The sequence below is a fragment of the Hemiscyllium ocellatum genome, chromosome 10 (genome assembly GCF_020745735.1).
Source record: "Hemiscyllium ocellatum isolate sHemOce1 chromosome 10, sHemOce1.pat.X.cur, whole genome shotgun sequence".
Classification (NCBI taxonomy): domain Eukaryota; kingdom Metazoa; phylum Chordata; class Chondrichthyes; order Orectolobiformes; family Hemiscylliidae; genus Hemiscyllium; species Hemiscyllium ocellatum.
The window spans coordinates 113,103,998-113,126,378 of NC_083410.1; the positions used below are offsets into that span (position 1 = coordinate 113,103,998).

Sequence of the window (22,381 nt, forward strand, 5' to 3'; positions counted from 1 at the left end):
GGAGAGAGAATAGGAAAAGGATACTGAGATGGATGATTAAAAATCATCATACTGAATGGCAGACCTGGCTTGAAGAGCTGAATAGTGTACTCCTGTTTCTAATTTCTGTTTCTATGAATTGCATTCAATGTTCTGCCATTGTTGACCAGAACATTTGCCTTCAGGGGTGGGAGAACACTTTTTACATTCCAACAACTTAATGTTATCACTGCAGTCAAAAATATTATTAAATCTGATCGAGCAGGAGTATTCACATAACTTGCATTTTGCTCTCATATTCAAGAATTCAAATTACAGTATTTCACAATCAGTCCCATAATCAACGGAGTCAACCTTAGATAGTGGAATATAGAATAGAATATAGCACATAACAGGCCCTTCGGCCCTCAGTGTTGCGCCGATCTGTGAAACCAATCTGAAGCCCATCAAAGCTACACTATTCCATTCTCATCCAAATGTTTTTCCAATGACTATTTAAATGCCCTTAAAGTTGGCAAGTCTACTACTATTACAGGCAGAGCATCCTACTCCCCTACTACTCTCTGAGAAAAGCAATTACTTCTGCCATCTGTCCTATATCTATCACCCCTCAATTTTAAGTTATGCCCCCTCGTGCTAGCCATCACCATTTGAGGTAAAAGGGTCTCACTATCCACCGTATCTAACCCTCTCATTATCTTTTATGTCTCAACCTTCTTCTCTCTAACGAAAATAGCCTCAAGTCCCTCAGCCTTTCCTCATAAGACCTTCCCGTCATAGCAGGTAACATCCTAGTAAATCTCCTCTGCATCCTTTCCAAAGCTTCCACATTCTTCCTATCATGCAATGACCAGAACTGTACGCAATACGTCTAGTGTGGCCACACCAGGGTTTTATACAGCTGCAGCATGACCTCATGGCTCAGAAACTCAATCCCTCTACCAATAAAAGCTAACACACCAGACACCTTCTTAACACCCCACCAACCTGCGTGGCAACTTTCAGGGATCTGTGTACATGAATACAGAGATTTCTGTGCTCATCTAGACTGCCAAGAATCTTACCATTAGCCCAATATGCTGTATTCTCATTGCTCCCTCCAAAGGGAATCATTTCACACTTTTGCGCATTTGTTACGTCTCAGCTCAGCTCTGCAGCTTATCTATGTCCCTCTGTAACCTGCAACATTTTTCAGCACTATCCACAGCTCTACCGACCTTAGTGCCATCTGCAAATTTACTAACCCATCCTTCAGTGACCTCATCCAGGTCTTTTGTAAAAGTGGGCCCAAAACAGATCCTTGCTGTTCGTCGCTAGTAACTGAACTCCAGGATTAACATTTCCCATCAACCACTACCTTCTTCTTCTTCCAGCTAGCCAATTTCTGATCCAAACTGCTAAATCATCCTCAATCCCATGCCTCTGTATTTTCTGCAATAGTGTACCGTGGGAAACCTTATCAAACGCCTTACTGAAATCCATATATACCACATCAACCACTTTACCCTCATCCACCTGTTTGGTCACCTTCTCAAAATAACTCAATAAGGTTTGTGTGGCACAACCTACCCTTCACAAAATCATGTTGACTATTTCAAATCAACTTATCCCTTTTGAGATGATTGTAAATTCTATCTCTTACAACTTTTACCAACACTTTACCCACAACTGAAGTAAGGCTCTCTGCTCCATAATTACCAGGGTTATCTCTACTCCCCATCTTGAACAAGGGAACAACATTTGCTATCCTCCAGTCTGCTGGCACTAATCCTGTAGACAATGACGACATAAAGATCAAAGCCAAAGGCTCTGCAATCTCCTCCTTGGCTTCCCAGAGAATCCAAGGATAAATCCCATCCAGCCCAGGGGACTTATCTATTTTCCGACTTTACAGAATTTCTAACACCTCCTCCTTGTGAACCTCAATCCCATCTAGTCTAGTAGCCTGTATCTCAGTATTCCCCTGGACAACATTTTTCTTTTTCCAGTGTGATACTGATGAAAAATATTCATTTAGCACTTCTTCTATCTCCTTGGACTCCACGCACAACTGCCCACTATTGTCCTTGACTGGCCCTGTTCTTACTCCAGTCATTCTTTTACTCCTGACATACCTGTAGAAAGCCTTCGGGTTTTCCTTGATCCAATCTGCCAATGACTTCTCATGTCCCCTCCTGGCTCATCTTAGTTCTCTCTTTCAGTCTTTCCTGGCTAGCTTGTAACTCTACAGCATCCTAACTGAGCCTTCACATCTCATCCAAACATAAGCCTTCTTCTTCCTCTTGACAAGCGATTCAACTTCTTTAGTAAACTGCGGCTCCCTTGCTCTACCACTTCCTCCTTGCCTGACAGGTGTGTACTTATCAAGGACACACAGTAGCTGTTCCTTGAATATGCTTCACATTTCAATTGTTGGAGTTGAAGTAACAGTTACATCAGCCATGATATTATTGTTTGGTGGAGCAGGTTCAAGGATCTGAATTGTCTATTCCTTTGTCTTATCCATATCTTCATAATCCTGTAAATGATTTAAATTAAACTATCAGAAGCTCTGGTGCTCCAAATGAATTATTTCGAAAAGCGTAGTATATAGAATCCTAAGCTGAAAATGTGTTGCTGGAAGAGCGCAGCAGGTCAGGCAGCATCTTCTTCAGGAAGGGCTCATGCCCGAAACGTCGATTCTCCTGCTCCTTGGATACTGCCTGACCTGATGCACTTTTCCAGCAACACATTTTCAGCTCTGGTCTCCAGCATCTGCAGTCCTCACTTTTCCTATATAGAATCTTAACCCTACACTCTAACCAGTGATGATACTGTGTTCACTTTTCTAAACATTCGAAATTTATCAACACACTCAGTTTAATTAATAAACAGTGTGGATCTCCAGAATTCTTTGCTCTGAGTGTTAATTCACTGCTACTTGCCTTCTAGGATTATCCTCCTCAAACAAGGTCTGCTCTTGTCTCCAACAGGATACCTATTTGAATTTTTCATCTTGTTCACCTCCATTCCTTTCCATTTCTCTCTTACCCTTTGATAATGAGTTTAGCAAAACCCACTTTACTAAATCTCCTTCCTCAGTAACTGCCTCCGGTTCCAACACATCCCACATTGGTTTCAACTGAAGTTCTAAACTTCATGTTTCAAATCCACCTAGAATCATGGGCATCCCAGAGACACACAACACTCCTTGGACAGCTGATCTTGTGACATCATGCGATCCACCCGTGATGCCATATGTCACCACATGTATCCACGAAACCTCTCTTGCCATCAGCATCACTTCCCACAGTCTCAAAGCTGTCCTGGGCACCAGTTCCATTTCATTCTTCATCTCATTAAACACTCTTCCACTTTCCTCTTCCCTTCACAGGTTAAGGAATATCTGCTCCAACAATACACAGGTACTGATGCCCCTCCCTTTCTCTCTGATCCCATTTCTTCTTCTAACCCTCCTCTCAGAATGCTGAAAAAGTCATATCGGATTTGAAATATTAACTTTGCTCCTCTGTCCACGTAAGCTGTGCTATGGACCAGACCAAACTCCCTCAAAATGTATCAAGGATGTAGCCTGGACTCTAACTTTTATCTCATTTAAAAGAAAGTTTAAGGTGCTGTGTGCCAGATGTAAGCAAAATACACTTTATTCTTATACTACAGTTAAAATACAAAAAACGGAGTTGCTGTAACTTTAATTCTATCGATAGACTCTTCCAATATAGCAGCATCCCATAAACACACCCTTAGCAAAGGCAAATTCAGCAAAACAATATTATTCTCATATGAAGTCTTCTCACTCTAATCCAGCAGAACAAAATGATGAAAGAAACAGTCTAGAAGCAGAGAGAGACCTCAAGCTTTATGCAGCAGCAGAGAGAGAGCTGTATCTAGCAACTTCAACTCCAAAACCCCAATTTCAACAGCCGAAAGCAAAACTAAAACCCTGGGCCTGAGAGAGCCCAACTCTACCCACTCATGGATTTTTTTTTGCCTATTTGTAAAAAAAAAATCCCAAAGCTTTTTTACTCCATTTTCCATGGAGCTATATTGCTTTCCAAACTATTATGGGTCATAACATAATAATTACATGCATGTTTTTAACACTTAATTTTTATTGGTGTGTGTGGAGAAATTCCTCTTATGAATAATAATCTTAGGGTAATAGCACAGATTTATCTAACATTTTAAAAACATGACAGAGATAAGGTGATCTATTTGAACTATACAAGATTTATACAGAACTCAACAGAATAAGTATAGAACATTTCCCTGGCTTAGAGTGAAAGAAGTCTCAGGATAAGGGGACAGGCCATTTAAGATTGTGAGGAGGAGGAATTTCCTCCCTCAGCGGGTGGTAAACTTTTGGAACTGTTGGGTAGAGGATCGGTAATTTAGGCATTAAGACAAAGATCAACAGATTATTCCAGGTTAAAAATATCAAGGGATATGGGAATAGCATGGGAAAATGGAAGTGAGGTCAAAGATCAGCCATGATCTTGTTGAATGGTTGAGCAGGCCTGAGGGGCTGAATAACTTATTCCTGCTACTAGTTCTGAAATTCCTATACGTAACCTATCTATCGTGTTTACAATAAGGGACAATGAATTTATATATGAAAAAAAATGAAACCATCAAGGGAACTTAAAAACTACAAGTGTTTACATAGCTTTCCTTTAATTTTTTGATATGCTACATATTGAAGTTTAAAATTTTTGTGAAGATCTGTAGCTCGGGAGCTAAGTATAAAAGTTGCATATTTTTACGAAACAAAGTGGAATTTTAGATATATAAGTCCAAAATAAATATTTAGCAATTCAATTAAAATTGCTTCAGTCCACAATAATTATTAGAAGCACTTCTTTATTTTGAATTCCTGAAAGACATGAAAGAATGGTCACAAGTCCTTTTTAAAAAGCCTTGCGTTCTCTTTCTGCAAAACTCTAATACAGCAATGACAGGTTGATTGACAGACATCAATGCTGTCCATCAACAATAACAGCAACACTGGCAAAACTAAATATTTCTCAATACACAATACACTAATATGCTTCAGCCAAGATCAGATTACAAGTACATTCCACGTGCTTTCAAAAACAGACTGTAAGAAACTATTAGGATTTATGAATAATTTTATTTATTAATTGATATGCATCTGAGGCATTATTTAAACAAGCATTTTCTTCTAGATTTCAATTAACTTAAACAGGGGTTATGATCTGACCTGGTATTGGCCGTCACATAACAGTCATTCCTTCAATTTAACCTTTACTGCCCTTGCAATGATCACCTGCAACTTCATTTTAACTGGTAAATGGAGGGAAGGCAGAAAGACTCTGGCCTCAAAGAAAGCATTCATTCATTTTGTGTTGTTGTGTTAATTGGTTAGGAGGAGGAGATGTCAGAAACTTTATGCATTTGCATAGTTACTATACATAGGCATTGTTCTCCATTTTGCATCATTCCAAACAAGGGCAGTAGGGGTTATCAGTCAGAACTGTGAGAAGAGAGGAAATAAACCTGCAGGAAGCAACCAAGATACTCAATGCAGCTTTTAAACAAGAGGCAAAAGCACAAGGAAGAAGCCAGCTGCACAAAAGGAAAAATCTGTTTAAGACAGCTCTGCCTCATTTAATGACTCACAGCACAAATAAAATTTATAGAAATCAGTAATGCAATGGACAGATGAAGGTTTCTGTTAAAGCTCTTTCTCACCTTAAAAAAAATCTGTTCCACAATACATGGATGAAAGCCACAGCAAGGTATACTGTATTACAGAGACTTTCTTCCAGAAGATTTAAAACGTTTGTGACCAATGCAAACAGGAGTCGATAATGCATCAGATAAACCGCAGTGGAGATTACCTTCTGCAAGCAGCAATTATAACCTTACAAAACAACCTCACCTTCCAGGGATTACTAAAAGAGCACTGGTGAAACCAAAATTGCAGACATGTCATTTTCTGTGGTGGTTCTTACCTTTTTGTTGTTTTCTTTAATATCCTGAGGATTCAGAGATTTGTAGTCACTGGGGCGAGAGTTTGGTATGCGTGAGGAAGGCGGGGGGTGGTAGGGAAGAGAAAATGATGGGAAACCAATGAATAGTTAATACTCACTTCAAATGAAACACATACAACATGAAAATATTGATAGCAATAATGATATTATATAACAAGCAGTGATTTCATTGTAAAGCAATCAACAAAACAAGCAGAGTGGAAAATAAAAAACACAGAATCAAATTTTTCCCCCAAAGCCTTTCCATCTACCAGCGAAGAGAAGACATGAACATCAGATGCGAGCCTTTTAAAACACATTTAACATGCAGTAATCCTTTAGCTTATTGTCTTATCCATTTTAATAACAACATTTTATTTGTAAATTTTGAAGGACAATTTAAAACATTATCTTAGTAATACAAAGCCAAAGTGACAAAAAAGGGTTTCTCTTCCATCAGTAAAAAGACAAACATTTTACACCATGGGGACAAGGAAAGATGTGAGGATGAAATTTAAATGTAGGAGGTACAAAGCTGCAACACTCCCCCCAACCTATTAAGCTCCCTGCCCATTACACAACATGCCTGAGACAGTTGCTTGTTACATGCCCTGCCTAATACAGGCCCACTCAGTCACTTTATCACCTGTTACCATACCTCAACCCATTACAGCCTCCCGCTTCAAGACCTGCCCTTTACAATCTCACGCTGTTACATGATCTGCGTGATCCATTACACATTCTTCAGAACACACTCCCCAGTCTTTACACACCCCTCCCAATGCAGCCTGCTTTGTTTCACGTTAGTGTGCTTCCAATTAAACCTGTTGGACTATAACCTGGTGTTGTGTGATTTTTAACTTTGCACACCCCAGTCCAACACTGGCATCTCCAAATCATTGTTACACACTGTGATTGATACAGTTCTGTTCCATTACACATCCTCCCTCTGCTCTATTACATCCCGCCCCATTTTCCCATGTGACCTTCAGTCAACTGTGTTCTATAACAGAAAGATTATCTACAAACGCCCAATATGCATCCTCTGGCAAAGTTGAATTTCACCCAACTTATTGGAAAGAAATGATACATAGATTCTGAGGAAGGGTCACCCAACCCGAAATGTTAACTTTGATTTCTCTTTAGAGATGCTGCCAGACCTGCTGAGCTTTGTCAGCAACCTCTGTTTGTGTTTCTGTTACACTGGTCAGTTTTTTATATTAGTCAAGCTACGTTCAACACTTACATCAAGTCTGATCGGAAATGATTTAGAATTGCACAGAAAGCTAGTCCATTTCTCCATGAAGTGGTGAAATTTGTGATCTTCACTCCTCTGTAATTTTTTGTTACTTCTTTACACCAGGCAAGCAGTGACTGAGTAGCGTTTGGCTTTTTCCCCAGAACAGGACTTGGGTTTGGGCTCGGCTAAGGAAAAAAACATAATAATAAAAAAGTTACGAAAATTAACACTAATTGATCCAACTAGAAAGATTACAATTTTCTTATATCTGCCTCATTCTTCAATAATATTTAGTTTTTGCTAATCATTGTAAGAGATAATATTTATCCATCATCTAACTCCTATCTACTGGCATCGATCTTGTAAAACCAAGTCAGTATATGTTACTAGGTATGTACACAGTAATAAGTCAAAAGCTATATGCAGTGATACATTATGCCATTTGTGGGGTGAAAACATCACATATAACCTCCTGTTACCTATAAAATAGCTGATATGTTTTGTAACCCTTTGTAAACTACATAATGCAAAGATAAAGTAATGAAGATTCACCCATGCATTTTTTTCCAGCTGATTTTTAACAATTTAAGTCACAATTCTTCATCTTTTAGGGAGCAAAATATATTGTCCACAAAGTGGAATTCTTGTGTTGAAGCTTTTACTGTTTGGTGTGCTAATAAATTTTACGCACATATTCTAAACAGAGTAGTATATGATTAACCAGTCAGATTTTCCATCAGAATTACACGTAATAAATGTTGGATATTATTCAGTATTTTAATTAATAAGAGTTTAGGACTCCTACTGTTAAATACATATTCCAGATTTAAAAATTACATTTACTGCCTTAATCAAAATTTCAGCATTTAAAGCTGAAACATGAAAACAAAATATCTGATATTATGCTTACAATTTATCATCTTCAAATTTTTCTTTTTAACAACACATTCTGCCAGACCTCTTGGTAAGGCAACCCTAAATTAATAATAGTATCTATGTCTCCAATTTTTTGAATGCAATAAAATGTCTATTTATTAATCAAAAATGCACATAATGTAGTGCAAATCACTGTACCCATGATAAAACACTAATCATAGGTTGAAACATTATCAACTTAAATGTAATTATTGTTCCTCAGTGGATTTTAGAAAGAAAACCTTGCATTTCTATAGTACATTTCAGGACCTGAGAATGTACTCAAATGATTTTGTATTGTACTTGCCGTTTAAGTATAGCAAACACTGCAATCAATTTGCAGACAACAGCAAGTTCCCACAAACAGGAACGACTGGATAATCTAATGCTGTGATTTTATTGAGAAATAAGCTTTGGTCATTTAGCTAGGGACTTAATGCACAAAAATAGTTTCTAGGGTGGCACAGTAGCTCAGCTGCCTCCCAACACCAGGGACCCAGGTTTGATTCCACCTTCAGGCAACTGTCTGTATGGAGTCTCCCTGTGTCTGCATGGGTCCACAAGTGTGCAGGTTAGTTGGATTAGCCATACTAAATTGCCCAAAGTATCCAAGGATGTGTATGTTGTGTGGATTAGCCATGGGAAATACAGGCTTACAGGGATAGGGTAGTAGGGTGGATCTTAGTGGGATGCTCTTTAGAGAGACTGTGTGGATTCAATGGTCGAATGGCCTGCTTCCACATTGTATGATCATTTTATGAAATTGAATAAAACAAAATTATAAAATTATAATAGAATCCTCGGACTAATTGTGAATGTTAGCTACATGGTTTGAAATATGCTCTTTATAGATTGCTTTCTCCATGAGTAAGACTTGTTGTCATAATTTGGTCATGAAAACAAAACCACTTTCAAATCAACATTTTAAAAGATTGTTTCAAAAGAACGTGGATGTTTAATCAGAAACGTAATTCACATCGAAGAAATCTGGTGTAGTGATTCAGAACAGAGCTTAAAGTAAATATCATAAATGCCCACTGTATCCATAAAACACAACAAACAGAAAATGTGTCAGTTTAATAAAAGGTGACTAATAGAATATGATGAAGGTTGAGTATTAGAAAATGATTAAAAGGTTTTGAACCTTTATCATATCAGAAAGCTCAATTTCACTTTCCCATTTTATCATCTCAGTACTGGTTAAATTTAAACAAGACTGCATTATAGTTGTATGTCAAATACTATCAAGATAAAACAACCAGAATACTTTAATTGTTGAGTAAAAATATTATTTCAGTGATTGTCATTTACTAATAAAAGATATGTAACATCTGCTGTGGTTGTGGGTATGTTTGTCGATGTAACATCTCCTATGGAGATACATTTTATTTTTATGTCTGTGGTAGTCTAGTTTTTAAAATCAAATAGGAGTCTGATTGATTGGATTGTTTTGGACATAAACCCCCTCATATGGCCAACAAGTGCTACTACAGGTATACTGCATCAGGGTGAAGTTCTTTTATAGTGAACTTACTGCACATCTGATCATCATATTCCCCACGCTGAAGTACTTCTGGTCAGGTAGTTTTAATTTATTACTGTCAGACACAACACTAGATAAATAAAGAGTGCGACTAATTGTTCAGCTGTTGTGAATAATATGTCCCCAATGATTTAAAATAAGCAATGCTAATTCACTGAGCTGTATTGTTGCTTCATGTGCTTGCTGCATAAATATTTTATGAAGCATTTTAAATACATAGTTAATAAGGGAAACATTCCACTCCAGTAATGTCTCCTATCAATCCTCCTCCTCTAACCAAACAAAAAAGGTTCTTTGCGTGGATTGGTAACATGACTAGTTTCTTTATTTTTTGTAGTTTTTCAGTGGTTGCATTGGGAATTGAGAATAGTGGGATAGGGCAGTTGAATGTTTCTACTGCAGGATGTGGAGGTAAGGGTCACCACTAGTGTCCCTGCTGACTTCATCTGTGGGAAGTGCACCCAACTCCAGCTCCTCGGAAAGCACGTTAGGGGACTGGAGCTGGAGCTGAATGAACTTTGGATCATTCGGGAGACAGAGGGAGTTATTGAGAGAAGTTACAGGGAGGTAGTCACACCTCAGGTAAAAGAAGAAGGTAGATGAGTTACCATCAAAGGATGGAAAGGGAACTGGCAGACAGTGCAGGGATCCCCTGTGGCTGTTCTCTCAACAACGAGTATACCGTTTTGGATACTGTTGTGGGGGACAACCTACCGGGGGAAGCAATGGGGCACAGGTCTCTGACACAGAGTCTGTCCTGTTGCTCAGAAGGGAAGGGGGGAAGAGGAGCAGAGCAGTAGTCACTGGGGACTCCATAGTTAGGGGGACAGATACCAGGTTCTGTGAGAATGAGAGAGACTCATGGTTGGTGTGTTGCCTCCCACATGCCAGGGATCGTGATGTCTCAGATCATGTTTTCGAGATCCTTGAGGGGGAAGGGGAGCAACTCCAAGTCTTGGTCCACATAGGCACCAACAACATTGATAGGAGGAGAGATGGGGGTTTGAGGCAGAAATTCAGGGAGCTAGGGTGGAAGCTTAGAGCTAGGACAAACAGAGTTATCATCTCTAGCTTGCTGCCCATGCCACGTGCTAGCGAGGTGAGGAGAGAAAAGTTGAACACGTGGCTATAGGAATGATGCAGTAGGGTGGGTTTTGGATTCCTGGATCATTGGGGCTCTTTCTGGGGCTCTCTTTCTGAACCAGAGGTGTACCAATATCCTGGGGGAGATATTTGCTAATGCTCTTCGGGTGGGTTTAAACTAATTCAGCAGGGGGATCAGAACTGACATTGTAGTTCAAGTATACGAGAGGTTGAGAGTAGTGATGGCAGAACTAAGATTTCAAGATTGCATGAAGGCACCGGTGCGCAAGAAGTTGGCTTGAAGTGTATCTACTCCAATGCCAGGTGCACCGGAATAAGGTGGGTGAACTTGCCTGGGATTTTGATGCTGTGGCCATTTCAGAGACATGGGTAGAGCAGGGACATGAATGGTTGTTGCAGATTTAGATGTTTCAGTAAGAACAGAGAAAATCGCAAAGGTTTTGGGGGGGGGGGGTCACTGTTTTTTCAAGGATAGTATTACGGTGGCAGAAAGGACGTTTGAGGACTTGTCTACTGAGGTAGTATGGGCTGAGATTAGAAATAGGAAAGGAGAGGTTACTCTGTTGGGAGTTTTCAATATGCCTCCAAATAGTTCCAGAGATGTAGGAGCTAGGATTGCAAGGATGATCTTCAATAGAAGCAAGAGTGACAGGGTAGTTGTTATGGGGACTTTAACTTTCCAAATATTGACTGGAAATACTATAGTTCAAATGTGAGTCATTTTTTGTCCAATGTGTATAGGAGGGTTTTCTGAAACAGCATGTAGACAGGCCAACAAGGGATAAAGCCACATTAGATTTGGTACTGGGTAATGAACCTGGCCAGGTGTTAAGATTTGGACGTATATGAGTACTTTGATGATAGCCACCACAATTTGGTTATGTTTACTTTAGTAATGGAAAGGGATGGGTATATGCCGCAGGGCAAGAGTTATAGCTGGGGGAAAGGCAATTACAATGCAATTAGGCAAGATTTAGGATGCAGAGGATGGGGAAGGAAACTGCAGGGGATGGGCACAATTGAAATATGGAGCTTATTCAAGGACCAGCTACTGCGGGAGCCATGGTTTACCAAGGAAGTTGAATCTCTTGTTAAGAGGAAGAAGGCGGCTTATGTTAGGATGACATGTGATGGCTACATTAGGGCATTTGAGGATTACAAGTTAATCAGGAAAGACCTAAAGGGAGAGCTGAGAAGAGCCAGGAGGGGGCATGAATCATCGTTGACAGATAGGATCAAGGAAAACCCTAAGGCTTTCCAAAGGTATATCAGGAATAAAAGAATGACTAATGTAAGATTAGGGCCAATCACGCATAGTAGTGGGAAGTTGTGCGTGGATTCAGAGTAGATAGGGAAAGTGCTACGTGAATACTTTTCATCAGTATTCACACTAGAAAAAGACAATGTTGTCAAGGAGAATACTGAGATGCAGGCTGCTAGACTAGATGGGATTGAGGTGCACAAGAAGGAAGTGTTAGCAATTCTGTAAAGTGTAAAAAACAGATAAGTCCCCTGGGCCAGATGGGATTTATCCTAAGATTCTCTGGGAAGCCAGAGAGGAGACTGCCAAGCTTTTGGCTTTGATCTTTATGTCATCATTGTCTACAGGAATAGTGCCAGAAGACTCGAGAATAGCAAATGTTGTTTTCTTGTTCAAGAAGGGGAGTAGAAACAACTCTGGAAATTATAGACCTGTGAGCCTTACTTCGGTTGTGGATATGTTGAGATTAGATTAGATTACTTACAGTGTGGAAACAGGCCCTTCGGCCCAACAAGTCCACACCGACCCGCTGAAGCGCAACCCACCCATACCCCTATATTTATCCCTTACCTAACACTACGGGCAATTTAGCATGGCCAATTCACCTGACCCGCACATCTTTGGACTGTGGGAGGAAACCAGAGCTCCCGGAGGAAACCCACGCAGACACGGGGAGAACGTGCAAACTCCACACAGTCAGTCGCCCGAGTCAGGAATTGAACCCGGGTCTCAGGCGCTGTGAGGCAACAGTGCTAACCACTGTGCCACCGTGCCGCCCGATAGGATTTCTAATCATCTATAATCATCATTTATAATCAATAAGTTGATTAGGGATAGTCAACACGATTTTGTGAAGGGTAAGTCATGCTTCACAAACCTTATTGAGTTCTTTGAGAAGGTGACCAAACAGGTAGATGAGGGTAAAGTTGATGTGGTGTATCTGGGCTTCAATAAGGCATTTGATAATAGTAGGCGATGTAGCTGTTTAGATCAGAAATTGGTTAGCTGGAAGAAAACAGAGGGTTGGTGGTTGATGGGAAATGTTCATCCTGGAGTTGAGTTAATGGTGGGGTAGTGCAAGGGTGTGTTTTGGGTATACTGTTATTTCTCTTTTTTTATAAATGACCTGGATGAGGGCATAGAAGGATGTGTTAATAAATTTGCAGATGACACTAAGATCAGTAGAATTGTGGATAGTGATGAAGGATGTTGTAGGTTACAGAGAGACATAGATAAGCTGCAGAGCTGGGCTGAAAGGTGGCAAATGGAGTTTAATGCCAAAACGTGAGAGATGATTCACTTCAGAAGGAGTAACAGGAATGCAGAGTAATGGTAAGATTCTTGGTAGTGTAGATGAGCACAGAGATCTCGGTGTCCAGGTACATAGATCCTTGAATGTTGCCACCCAGGTTGATAGGTTTGTTAAGAAGGCATATGGTGTGTTAACTTTTGTTGGTAGAGGGTTTGAGTTCGGAACCATGAAATCATGCTGTAGCTGTACAAAACTCTGGTGCAGCCACATTTGGAGTATTGCGTGACTGCATTATAGGAATGATGTGGAAGCTTTGGAAAGGATTCAGAGAAGATTTACTCAGGATGTTGTCTGGTATGGAGGGAAGGTTTTACGAGGAAAGACTGAGAGCCTTGAGGCTGTTTACATTAGAGAGAAGGAGGTTGAGAGGTGACTTAATTGAGACATATAAGATCATCAGAGAACTCGACAGGGTGGACAATGAGAGCTTTTCTCCTCAGATGGTGATGGCCAGCACAAGAGGACATAGCTTTAAATTGAGGAGTGATAGATATAGGACAGATGTCAGAGATAGTTTCTTTACTTATTAAGGCTGTGGAATGCACTGCCTGCAATAATAGAAGACTCGCCAACTTTAAGGGCATTTAAATGGTCATTGGACAGGCATATGGACAAGAATGGAATAGTGTAGGTTAGATGGGCTTCAGATTGGTTCCAAAGATCGGAACAACATCAAGGGCCGAAGGGCCTGTACTGCGCTGTTATGTTCTATGTTCTTAAAACAACTGGCTAGTATCGGTCAATCCTGTTTTCAGTACATACAGTGTTTTGTCTCAGTAAGACTACAGGTGCCTGGTTTGTTGCTATTGAACAGATTTCAATAATCTCACAATATTGTTATCGTACTTTTCAAATACTTCCAAGGTCTCACCCCCTGCTTAAATGTGTAACCTCCTCCTCTAGCCTGACCAACCTTAGAGTTGTCTTCTCGCCTCCACTTCTAGCCTCTTGCAGAGTCCCAATTTTAATCACTTCATTTTCACCAGACTAATCTATTTTGAGTAGCTCCAGCTCTTGTCAAACCTCATCAACCCACAGTTGTTAACGAGTATCACAATTCTATTTTTTTCTTTTGAACAAAATATACACATTCACAAATAAAACTACCAAAAGTAACTTTTCCTCGTTCAATTCCTCTTTCCTTCTTGAAAACAAGAATTAGAAGCAGTAGACCATTCAGTCCACTTGAGCCCATTGTGCAGTTTAATAAGATCATAGCTGATCGAGTTGTGCTCTCATCATCATCTACTCATCTGCCCTGCAAGTATCTGTTCTTTGCTGGAGATTAATTTAATTTCAAACCATTCCCAGCTGCATGCCCACTGATTATTCTGTACATGCAAGTTTTGACAAGTTATGACAGCAAGTTTTATCCTGCCCTGAACTGTATAATACAAAAACTCTTCCAATCAGGAGACATCAAAGAAGAATCAGGAGCCCCATTTCTCCTGTAACCCTCTAGCTGCAAAAATGAATCCTCAATTCTTGTCCCAGCTGAAATCAGTTATTTCAGCACCATCCAGGGATTAAATTTGCAGACATTCCTCAATTGTACAGTTCAGTTATTAACTGCCAAACACACTTTACATTAAAGGAGACAAACACAACCTATTCCAGAAGATAACTAAATGACCAATTTTGTGAACTTTTAGACTGTATTAAACAACTATAGATTATGCTCTGAGACCGAGAAGGTATTTAGAATTCAATAGAATTAACAGAACAAAGTGAACTGAATCATGTAATCTGTTAGCAAATAATTGATTACAGTATAACCCATTTCTTAACAAAATAATTTGTTTCATATCATTAAGCCGTATATAACAACATAATTAAAGTATTTTTACAGGATGAATGTTACAATCCTACTTTATGAGCAAGTATCAAAACTTTCTGTACTAAACTGTCTGCACCTGGGCTCTGTCTAAGCACTGGCATACTCCCCTTAATCCCAGGCAAATACCAGTACATTACGGAAGAAGCCCCGGTAAATACTGGCACAATATTAAAAAAATGCAGGAGTATCTAAGATGGCGGCGATCTGAGAAGATCACATTGCAGCAGGAGCAGGACGGTCCTTTAACCACCCAACCCAGGTCATCAGGATTTCTTGGGGTGTTGGAAAGATTGTGAAGTCCCAAGAGACATTTAAAAATCAGCTATCCAGAAATGCCTAAAAAGGGAGGAGCAGCATCTGAGGCCGGGCCTGCAGCAGCCTCGGAGCAGATTACTCTCCAGGACCTGGTGAACCAGCTCTCGAAATCTCGAGAGATATTGGGGAAACAGATTGAAGAGAAGCTGGCTCCAGTCTCTCTCATGCTGCAGAAGCATGAGCAGCAGCTGGGAGACTGGAGAAGAGGAGGATGAGGTGGAGCACAGGATCACAGAGGTGGAAGCTGATGCCAGTTCATTCAAGGAAGAGATCCAAGCCCTGAAGATGCAGGTTCATAATTTGCGTGACCAAGTGGATGGTCTTGAAAACAGGGGCAGGAGAAAAAACATTCGGATCATCGATCTGCTTGAGGGTAAGGAAGGTGAGTGGCCTGCGGAATTTGTTGAAGATGGGCTTCCGAAATTCCTTGACTTGGAAACTGGCATGAGAGGATTGAAGATAGAGAGGGCTCACCGGGTCACAGTGCGGAGGTCGGGTCTGGGTCAATGCCCTCGTCCTTCCCTGGTGCAGTTCCATCATTACCGGCATAAGGAGAGAGTCATGAAGGTTTCCAGACTCCAGGGGAAGGATCCAAAGGCCCAAGTTTACGAGGGGTCTAAAATCATGTTTTTTCAGGACTTTTCAGCAGCGGTGATCCAGAAATGAAAATCGTATGATGGTGTCAAGAGAAGATTGAAGGAGCTTGGGATTCAGTACTCCCTGAGATATCCGGCAGTGCTTCGGATCACCTTAGATGGATCCATGCATCTCTTTGACACATTGGAGAAGGCAACAGACTTTGTGGACAAACTAACCTAATTTAAACAATTATAGTATGTATAAATACTGTTACTTGGGTAGGCGTTTATCATTCTGTAAAAGGAATGGAGGAAATCCGGTTGGAGCTTTGTTTTTCCCCTTTTTTTCCTCGATTGATAATAATTTAGTTCAAACTATGTCAAGCGGTGGTTAAGATGTACATTTTAAATTTCTAAGTTAGAACATACCAAAGGATGGGGAATTTATTCCCCTTTTTTTAAATAAAAGAATGCTTTTTTATTCATATTGATATTCTATGGGATGTTTACTCTTTTTAGCTTGTGCTTGCGATGCGGCTTTAGCTGGGAGAAGTGAAGGTGGTGGAGATGGTTAGATGCCTATTTATGGGCAGTTCGGGATGGGTAGTTGCCCCCTCCGGGCAGGGGGTGAGTTCCCCTACTCAGTGCTATTGGCGCTTTATATGTTGGTTCTCTGATTTTTGTTGTTTTTATTTTTAATAATTTTGTATGTTTGTTAAATGCAGTGGTTTTAGTTTATGTAGTTTTTGTATTTGGTGGACCATGCGACACTAAGGCTCAGCAATTTGTGGTTCGGGTTCCTCCTCTCTGGAATTTAAATGTAATTGCAGAAGATTATGGCTAATGATTGGATTAAATGGTGTACCTGGAATATCAAGGGAAGCCACTCACCAATTAAGAGGAAGAAGGTACTTTTGAGTCTTAGAAAGGAGAGGGTGGATATTGCTTTGTTACAGGAGACACATTTGGATGACAAGGAGAAATGACAAGGATGAAATTACAGCAGAATGGCTTTGACTGAGTTTATTTTTCATCATTTAATACCAGAAGTAGGGGAGTGGCTAAATTGGTAAGGAAAAATCTCTTATTTAAATTGTTGGAATGTGTTAAGACACATACGGGAGGTTTGTAATTCTTAAAGCCTTGATAAATGGGGAAGAATATGGCATTTTAAATGTTTATTGTCCCCCAGCTCATCCTCTTAAATTCTTGGCAGATGCTTTTTCTAAACTGATAAGTCTCAAGTCTCGGCACATCATTATAGGGGGAGATTTTAACTGCCTCATGGACCCCACAGTAGACAGGTTGCCTAAAGGTCCCTCGATACCTTCTGCACAAACTAAACAGTTATTGGGTTTGTGTGGGGAATTAGGATTGGTGGACGTCTGGAGGTGTCTCCATCCTACAGGTCGGGATTTTACGTTTTTCTCCAATCCGCATAGATGTCACACAAGGATGAATTTTTTCTGACCCCTGCGGTAACCCTGGATCTGGGGGCACCCTGTACGATTGGTGATATTGCCATCTCTGATCATGCTCCAGTGTACCTCATGATTAAAATTAAGGATGTTATAGTGGATTCAAGGAACTGGCGAATGGACCCCTTTATTCTCATGGACAGCAAGCTTGTGGAGTATTTCTCTAGGGAATTTCAGGCATTCTAGACATCAACACAGGCTCGGTTGATAGCTCATCTGTTCTCTGGGAAACTGCCAAAGCTTATGCCAGAGGGTTAGTTATTTCATATTCCAAAAGTAGGAAGTAGCAGAAGGGTGAGCAGCAACGTCTCCTTGAAGCACAGTTGAAGGCAGCCGAGGAGGCCTATTTTGACAGACCCTTGTTCGTCAAACTACAGAGGATTACGGCATTGCGGTCTGCACGAAACTCCGTGCTCACGCAGACGGCAAAGAAGGAGCTGGATTTTGCAAAGCAAAGGTTATATGAGCATGGTGACAAGCCAGGCAAATACTTAGCATACCTTGCCAGAAGAGAAGTGCCCCACAAACTATTACAGCGATTAGGGAAGGGGTCTGGGAACCTAACATGTGATTCTAAAACGATTAATGTGGCATTCCAGAGATTCTACTCTCAGTTATATCAGTCTGAGAATTGTGAGGGGGGGGGGCAAGCCAAAATGGAATCCTTTTTTAGAGATCTGACACTCCCGGGTGTGACTTCCGAACAACACTCCTTTCTCGATACCCCATTATCAGAACAAGAAGTGCAGGAAGCTGTGAGGCAGCGTCAGAGTGGAAAGGCGCCCAGTCCTGATGGACCTCCCAGTGAATTCTATAAGGAATTTATAACTATACTGTCAGGCCCGATGCTGAATATGTTTAATGATTCATACAGTTATGTTTGTCTCCCACCATCTCTGAGAGAGGCCAATATTTCACTTATTCTTAAAAAAGGGAAGGATCCAGAAGACTGTGCTTCATACAGGCCCATTTTGCTCTTAAATGTGGACTTTAAGATCCTCTCTAAGGCTCTTGCGGTAAGGCTGAAAATTGTATTACCCTCTATTATTAAAGAGGATCAGACGGGCTTCATAGAGGGTCGCAGATCCTCCAATAACATTAGGAGGCTGATGAACATAATTCAAGCATGCCAACAGCAGTCAATACAGGGATTGGTGATTTCTTTGGATGCAGTGAAGGCATTTGACCGAATTGAGTGGCCGTACCTTTTCTATACTCTAGACCGGTTTGGTCTGGGCGAAGTTTTCATAAGATGGGTAAAGGTTCTCTACAGTGTACCTCTTGCTGCGGTCATTACCAACGGGGTACGATCAAGCAATTTTAATATTTCTAGGGACAGCTGGCAGGGCTGTCCCCTTTCACCATTACTTTTTACGTTGGTGATTGAACCGTTGGCAGAGGCCATTCGTGGGGATCTCAACATATCAACTCCAGAAGTGGGGTCAAAATTACATAAGATCGCGCTGTATGCAGATGATGTTCTAATTTTCTTAACAAATCCAGCAGTCTAAGTGCCTTGCTTAATACAATGCATTCACGCATTTGGCGCTTTTTCAGGGTGTAAGGTTAATTTTGCTAAATCAGAGGCTATGCCTATGGGTGGTATTATGAAAGAGTCGGCTCTTGAGAGTGACTATAGATTCCCATTTAGGTTTTCACAGGGGGATTTTGTGTATTTGGACATATTCATTACTCCAGTTCTGGATTGGCTGTTCAAAGCCAATTTTACTCAATTGTTTGAAAAAATTAAACAAGATCTCCAAAGATGGGAGGCATTTCCAGTCTCATTGTTGGGTCGGATAGCGCTTATCAAGATGAATATTCTCCCTCGTTTGCTACATCCTATATGGATGTTCCCCCTGATTTTCAATAAACAAACACTCAGGAGACTGAACAGTTGGTTCATCTCCTTTACCTGGCACCGTAAACGGCCCCTCATTAAATTAGCCAAACTGCAGTTGCCTCACAGACTGGGGGGAGTAGACCTTCCGAACATTAAAAATTACCAATTAAGCTCACTTTTGACCTACGTAAGTGATTGGGTTTGTGGGGACCCTCTTTCAATATGGCTGAATATTGAAGTCTCCCAGGCAAGGTGCCCCCTTATCAGTTTGCTGTTTTTGGTCAAGTGAGGACAATTAAGGAATATTGCCATAACCCAATAGTCATCAATACTGTTAAAGCATGGAGGGCAATTCGGCAGAGGGAAGGTAATATTGGCAAAACATCTTTGTTTACACCTTTAGTGGGTATGCCGAGTTTTCAACCAGGTATGATAGATTCAGGATTTAAACGTTGGGCAGCTAGGGGTATATCTTGCTAGGGGTGATTTATTTGAGGGAGATGTAATGACACCCTTTGATCAGTCAGTACGGAAGTACGATTTACCTAGTAGAGACCGCTTTCGTTTTTTTCAAGTTAGGGATTTTATTCAAAAAAAGACCACACTTTTGACTGATCCCTACAAATCTGACATAGAAAGAGGGGTACTAAGGCCTAAGAGTACACTCTCTGTCAGTACTTTATATCACCAATTGGGGGGTGCCACTTCAGGTGAGTCTGATCGACTCTGTAAGATGTGGGAGAGAGAGCTGGGTGTTGAAGTTTCTTCAGAGGCATGGAAGGATATTTGGGAGAATGCAAGGAAGATATCAATTTACAATAGGATCCATGCTTTACAGTTGAAGATTCTCCACAGGGTCCACTTAGCCCTAGAACGTTTGTCAAAATTTAAACCAGGGGTATCTTCAGCATGCCCCAAGTGCAAGGTCTGCACGGGTACTCTTACCCATTGTCTTTGGTCTTGTGACAGGATTCAAACATATTGGAGCGCTGTGGTGGGTGCAATGGAGAGGATTTTAGGTGTAGGGGTGGAGAAGGACCCTATTTCGCTCCTCTTGGGCCAACCCATTGCATTTCCTGCAGACTCGCATAAGGAAAAACTTTTCAATATTCTTACATTCTGTGCAAGGAAGAATATCTTGCTAGGTTGGATATCAGAAAACCCCCCAGGCCTGTCGGGTTGGCAGAAGATTGTTATGGAGCATATTCCCCTGGATTTTCTCACAAATACGGTACACCACAAAACTGAGAATTTTTACAAGACATGGCAACCCTTTTTGAAATACCTGGACACAGATTTATCTGCCACACTAACAAGGGCTTTTATATAGCCATAACGATTGTGTTTCATGAGTCCAATATCCAGGGAGGAGGAACTGTGTATGTATGAGTGTTTTGTTTGGCTGGGCTGAGTTTTTACTATTTATTTGTTTGTTGTTAGGTATTTATTTAGTTAGTTAAATAGCCAGTTTTTTTAAAATTTTATACTTCTCTATATATGTTTATACATTCGTATGGGAGGGTGGGTTGGGGAATTTTTTTTATTATTTGGGTTTAGTTTTGTACTATTTTTGTACTGTTTTGTATTTGTTGTAATATTTAAAAATCTACTTTTTCTTAATAAAAATATATTATTTTAAAAAAATGCAAATATTGCCAAAATACAGAAGACTGCATTTTCATATTATATTAAAAAAAATACAGACGTTTGAGATGTGAAACAAACAACTGCTGGAGAACCTCAACAGGTGTGGCAGCATCTGTGGAGAGAAAAGCAGAGTTAACACGTTGACTCAAGATTAGGGTACAGACAGACTCTATCCTCACACCTTTAAGGCACTGAGTGAATTGAGATGTCACCACATCCCATAAATGAATAAAGGAAGGAGGTGGTTTGTCATGGGGTGAACCAGTGAAGTGTTGAGTTTGTGAAGGGCCATGTACCTTAATGTATCTTAATGACCTCCTTTATGTAGTTAAAAATCATGCAACGCCAGGCTATAGTCCAACAGGTTTATTTGGAAGTGCTCCTTTTCGAAACGCTGCTCCTTTTTCAGGTGGTTGTGAAGCAGGACCTTAAGACACAGAATTTATAGCAAACGATTACAGTGTTATGTAAGTAAAATGATATAATTAACAAACCTAGATTGTTATTAAGTCTTTCATATTTTAGAATGGGTTACAGATTTTGGTTCATTAATATGTAAATCCCAGAATTGCTTTTAAGTCACATTGTCAAGATGACTAACGTTTTATATAAAAAAAGGACATCTCAGCTCAGACAATATGCTAAAAGTGTGAGATTAGAGTCTGTCTGTATCCCAATCTTGAGTCAGACTGGTTCTATTTCCAAAGTGGAGTTTATAAAATATTACATGGATTGACTGCCTGCAAGTTTTTAAACTTGTCCACCCCAGTCCAACATCGGCTTCTCTATATCATAACTTTAGGTCCTGTGACACTTGAAGGCTCACAGGCCTTGAAATTATTGCATTTTTGTGTAAAAAGAGTCCTTGAAATTCATGCTGATTTCTTCCAGGGCTAAGAATACCAGTTAGAATAAAAACAATGCAATAAAATAAAAAGGTTCACTTAGAATCTCTCCCAGGACAGAGTCCACCCAACGAGCAGATAATAGAAAACCATTCATCATACAGTGGGAATCATCTACACTGCAGGACCTCTTCAAGAAATAGATACATAATATGGGCTGAAATGCTTTTAGAATTGCTTTAGAATTGGTAATGTTACTCCAGAGCAGTAGTACAGTGATTATGAACTGGATCAACAATTTGTGCTGCCAATTGGCAAACTAAGGCAGAGAAAAGCTTCTCACCAAAACCACATCTTGATCTCGATAAAGGACCCAATCATTAACACTGCCAGTAACTTGAGGCACAAATACAGGACAGTTGCGTAGATTAAAAGAAGAAAAAATCAAACTGTAGAATATTTTGATATAAACCTCTAATACTGTAACAGGA

The 22,381-nt window shown here is 40.2% G+C and overlaps 1 protein-coding gene across 3 annotated transcripts in view; it reads right to left on the reverse strand.

The window, feature by feature from the left end:
* Positions 1-22,381, reverse strand: part of ehbp1 (EH domain binding protein 1) — a 389,620-nt gene that overhangs the window by 190,829 nt on the left and 176,410 nt on the right. For all 3 annotated transcript variants that reach the window (XM_060831882.1, XM_060831884.1, XM_060831883.1), the window contains 2 exons: positions 7,219-7,397; positions 5,955-6,003 (listed from right to left, as the gene is read on the reverse strand). In XM_060831882.1, the coding sequence (XP_060687865.1) occupies positions 5,955-6,003; positions 7,219-7,397 (228 nt within the window). The remainder of the gene's footprint in view (positions 1-5,954; positions 6,004-7,218; positions 7,398-22,381) is intronic.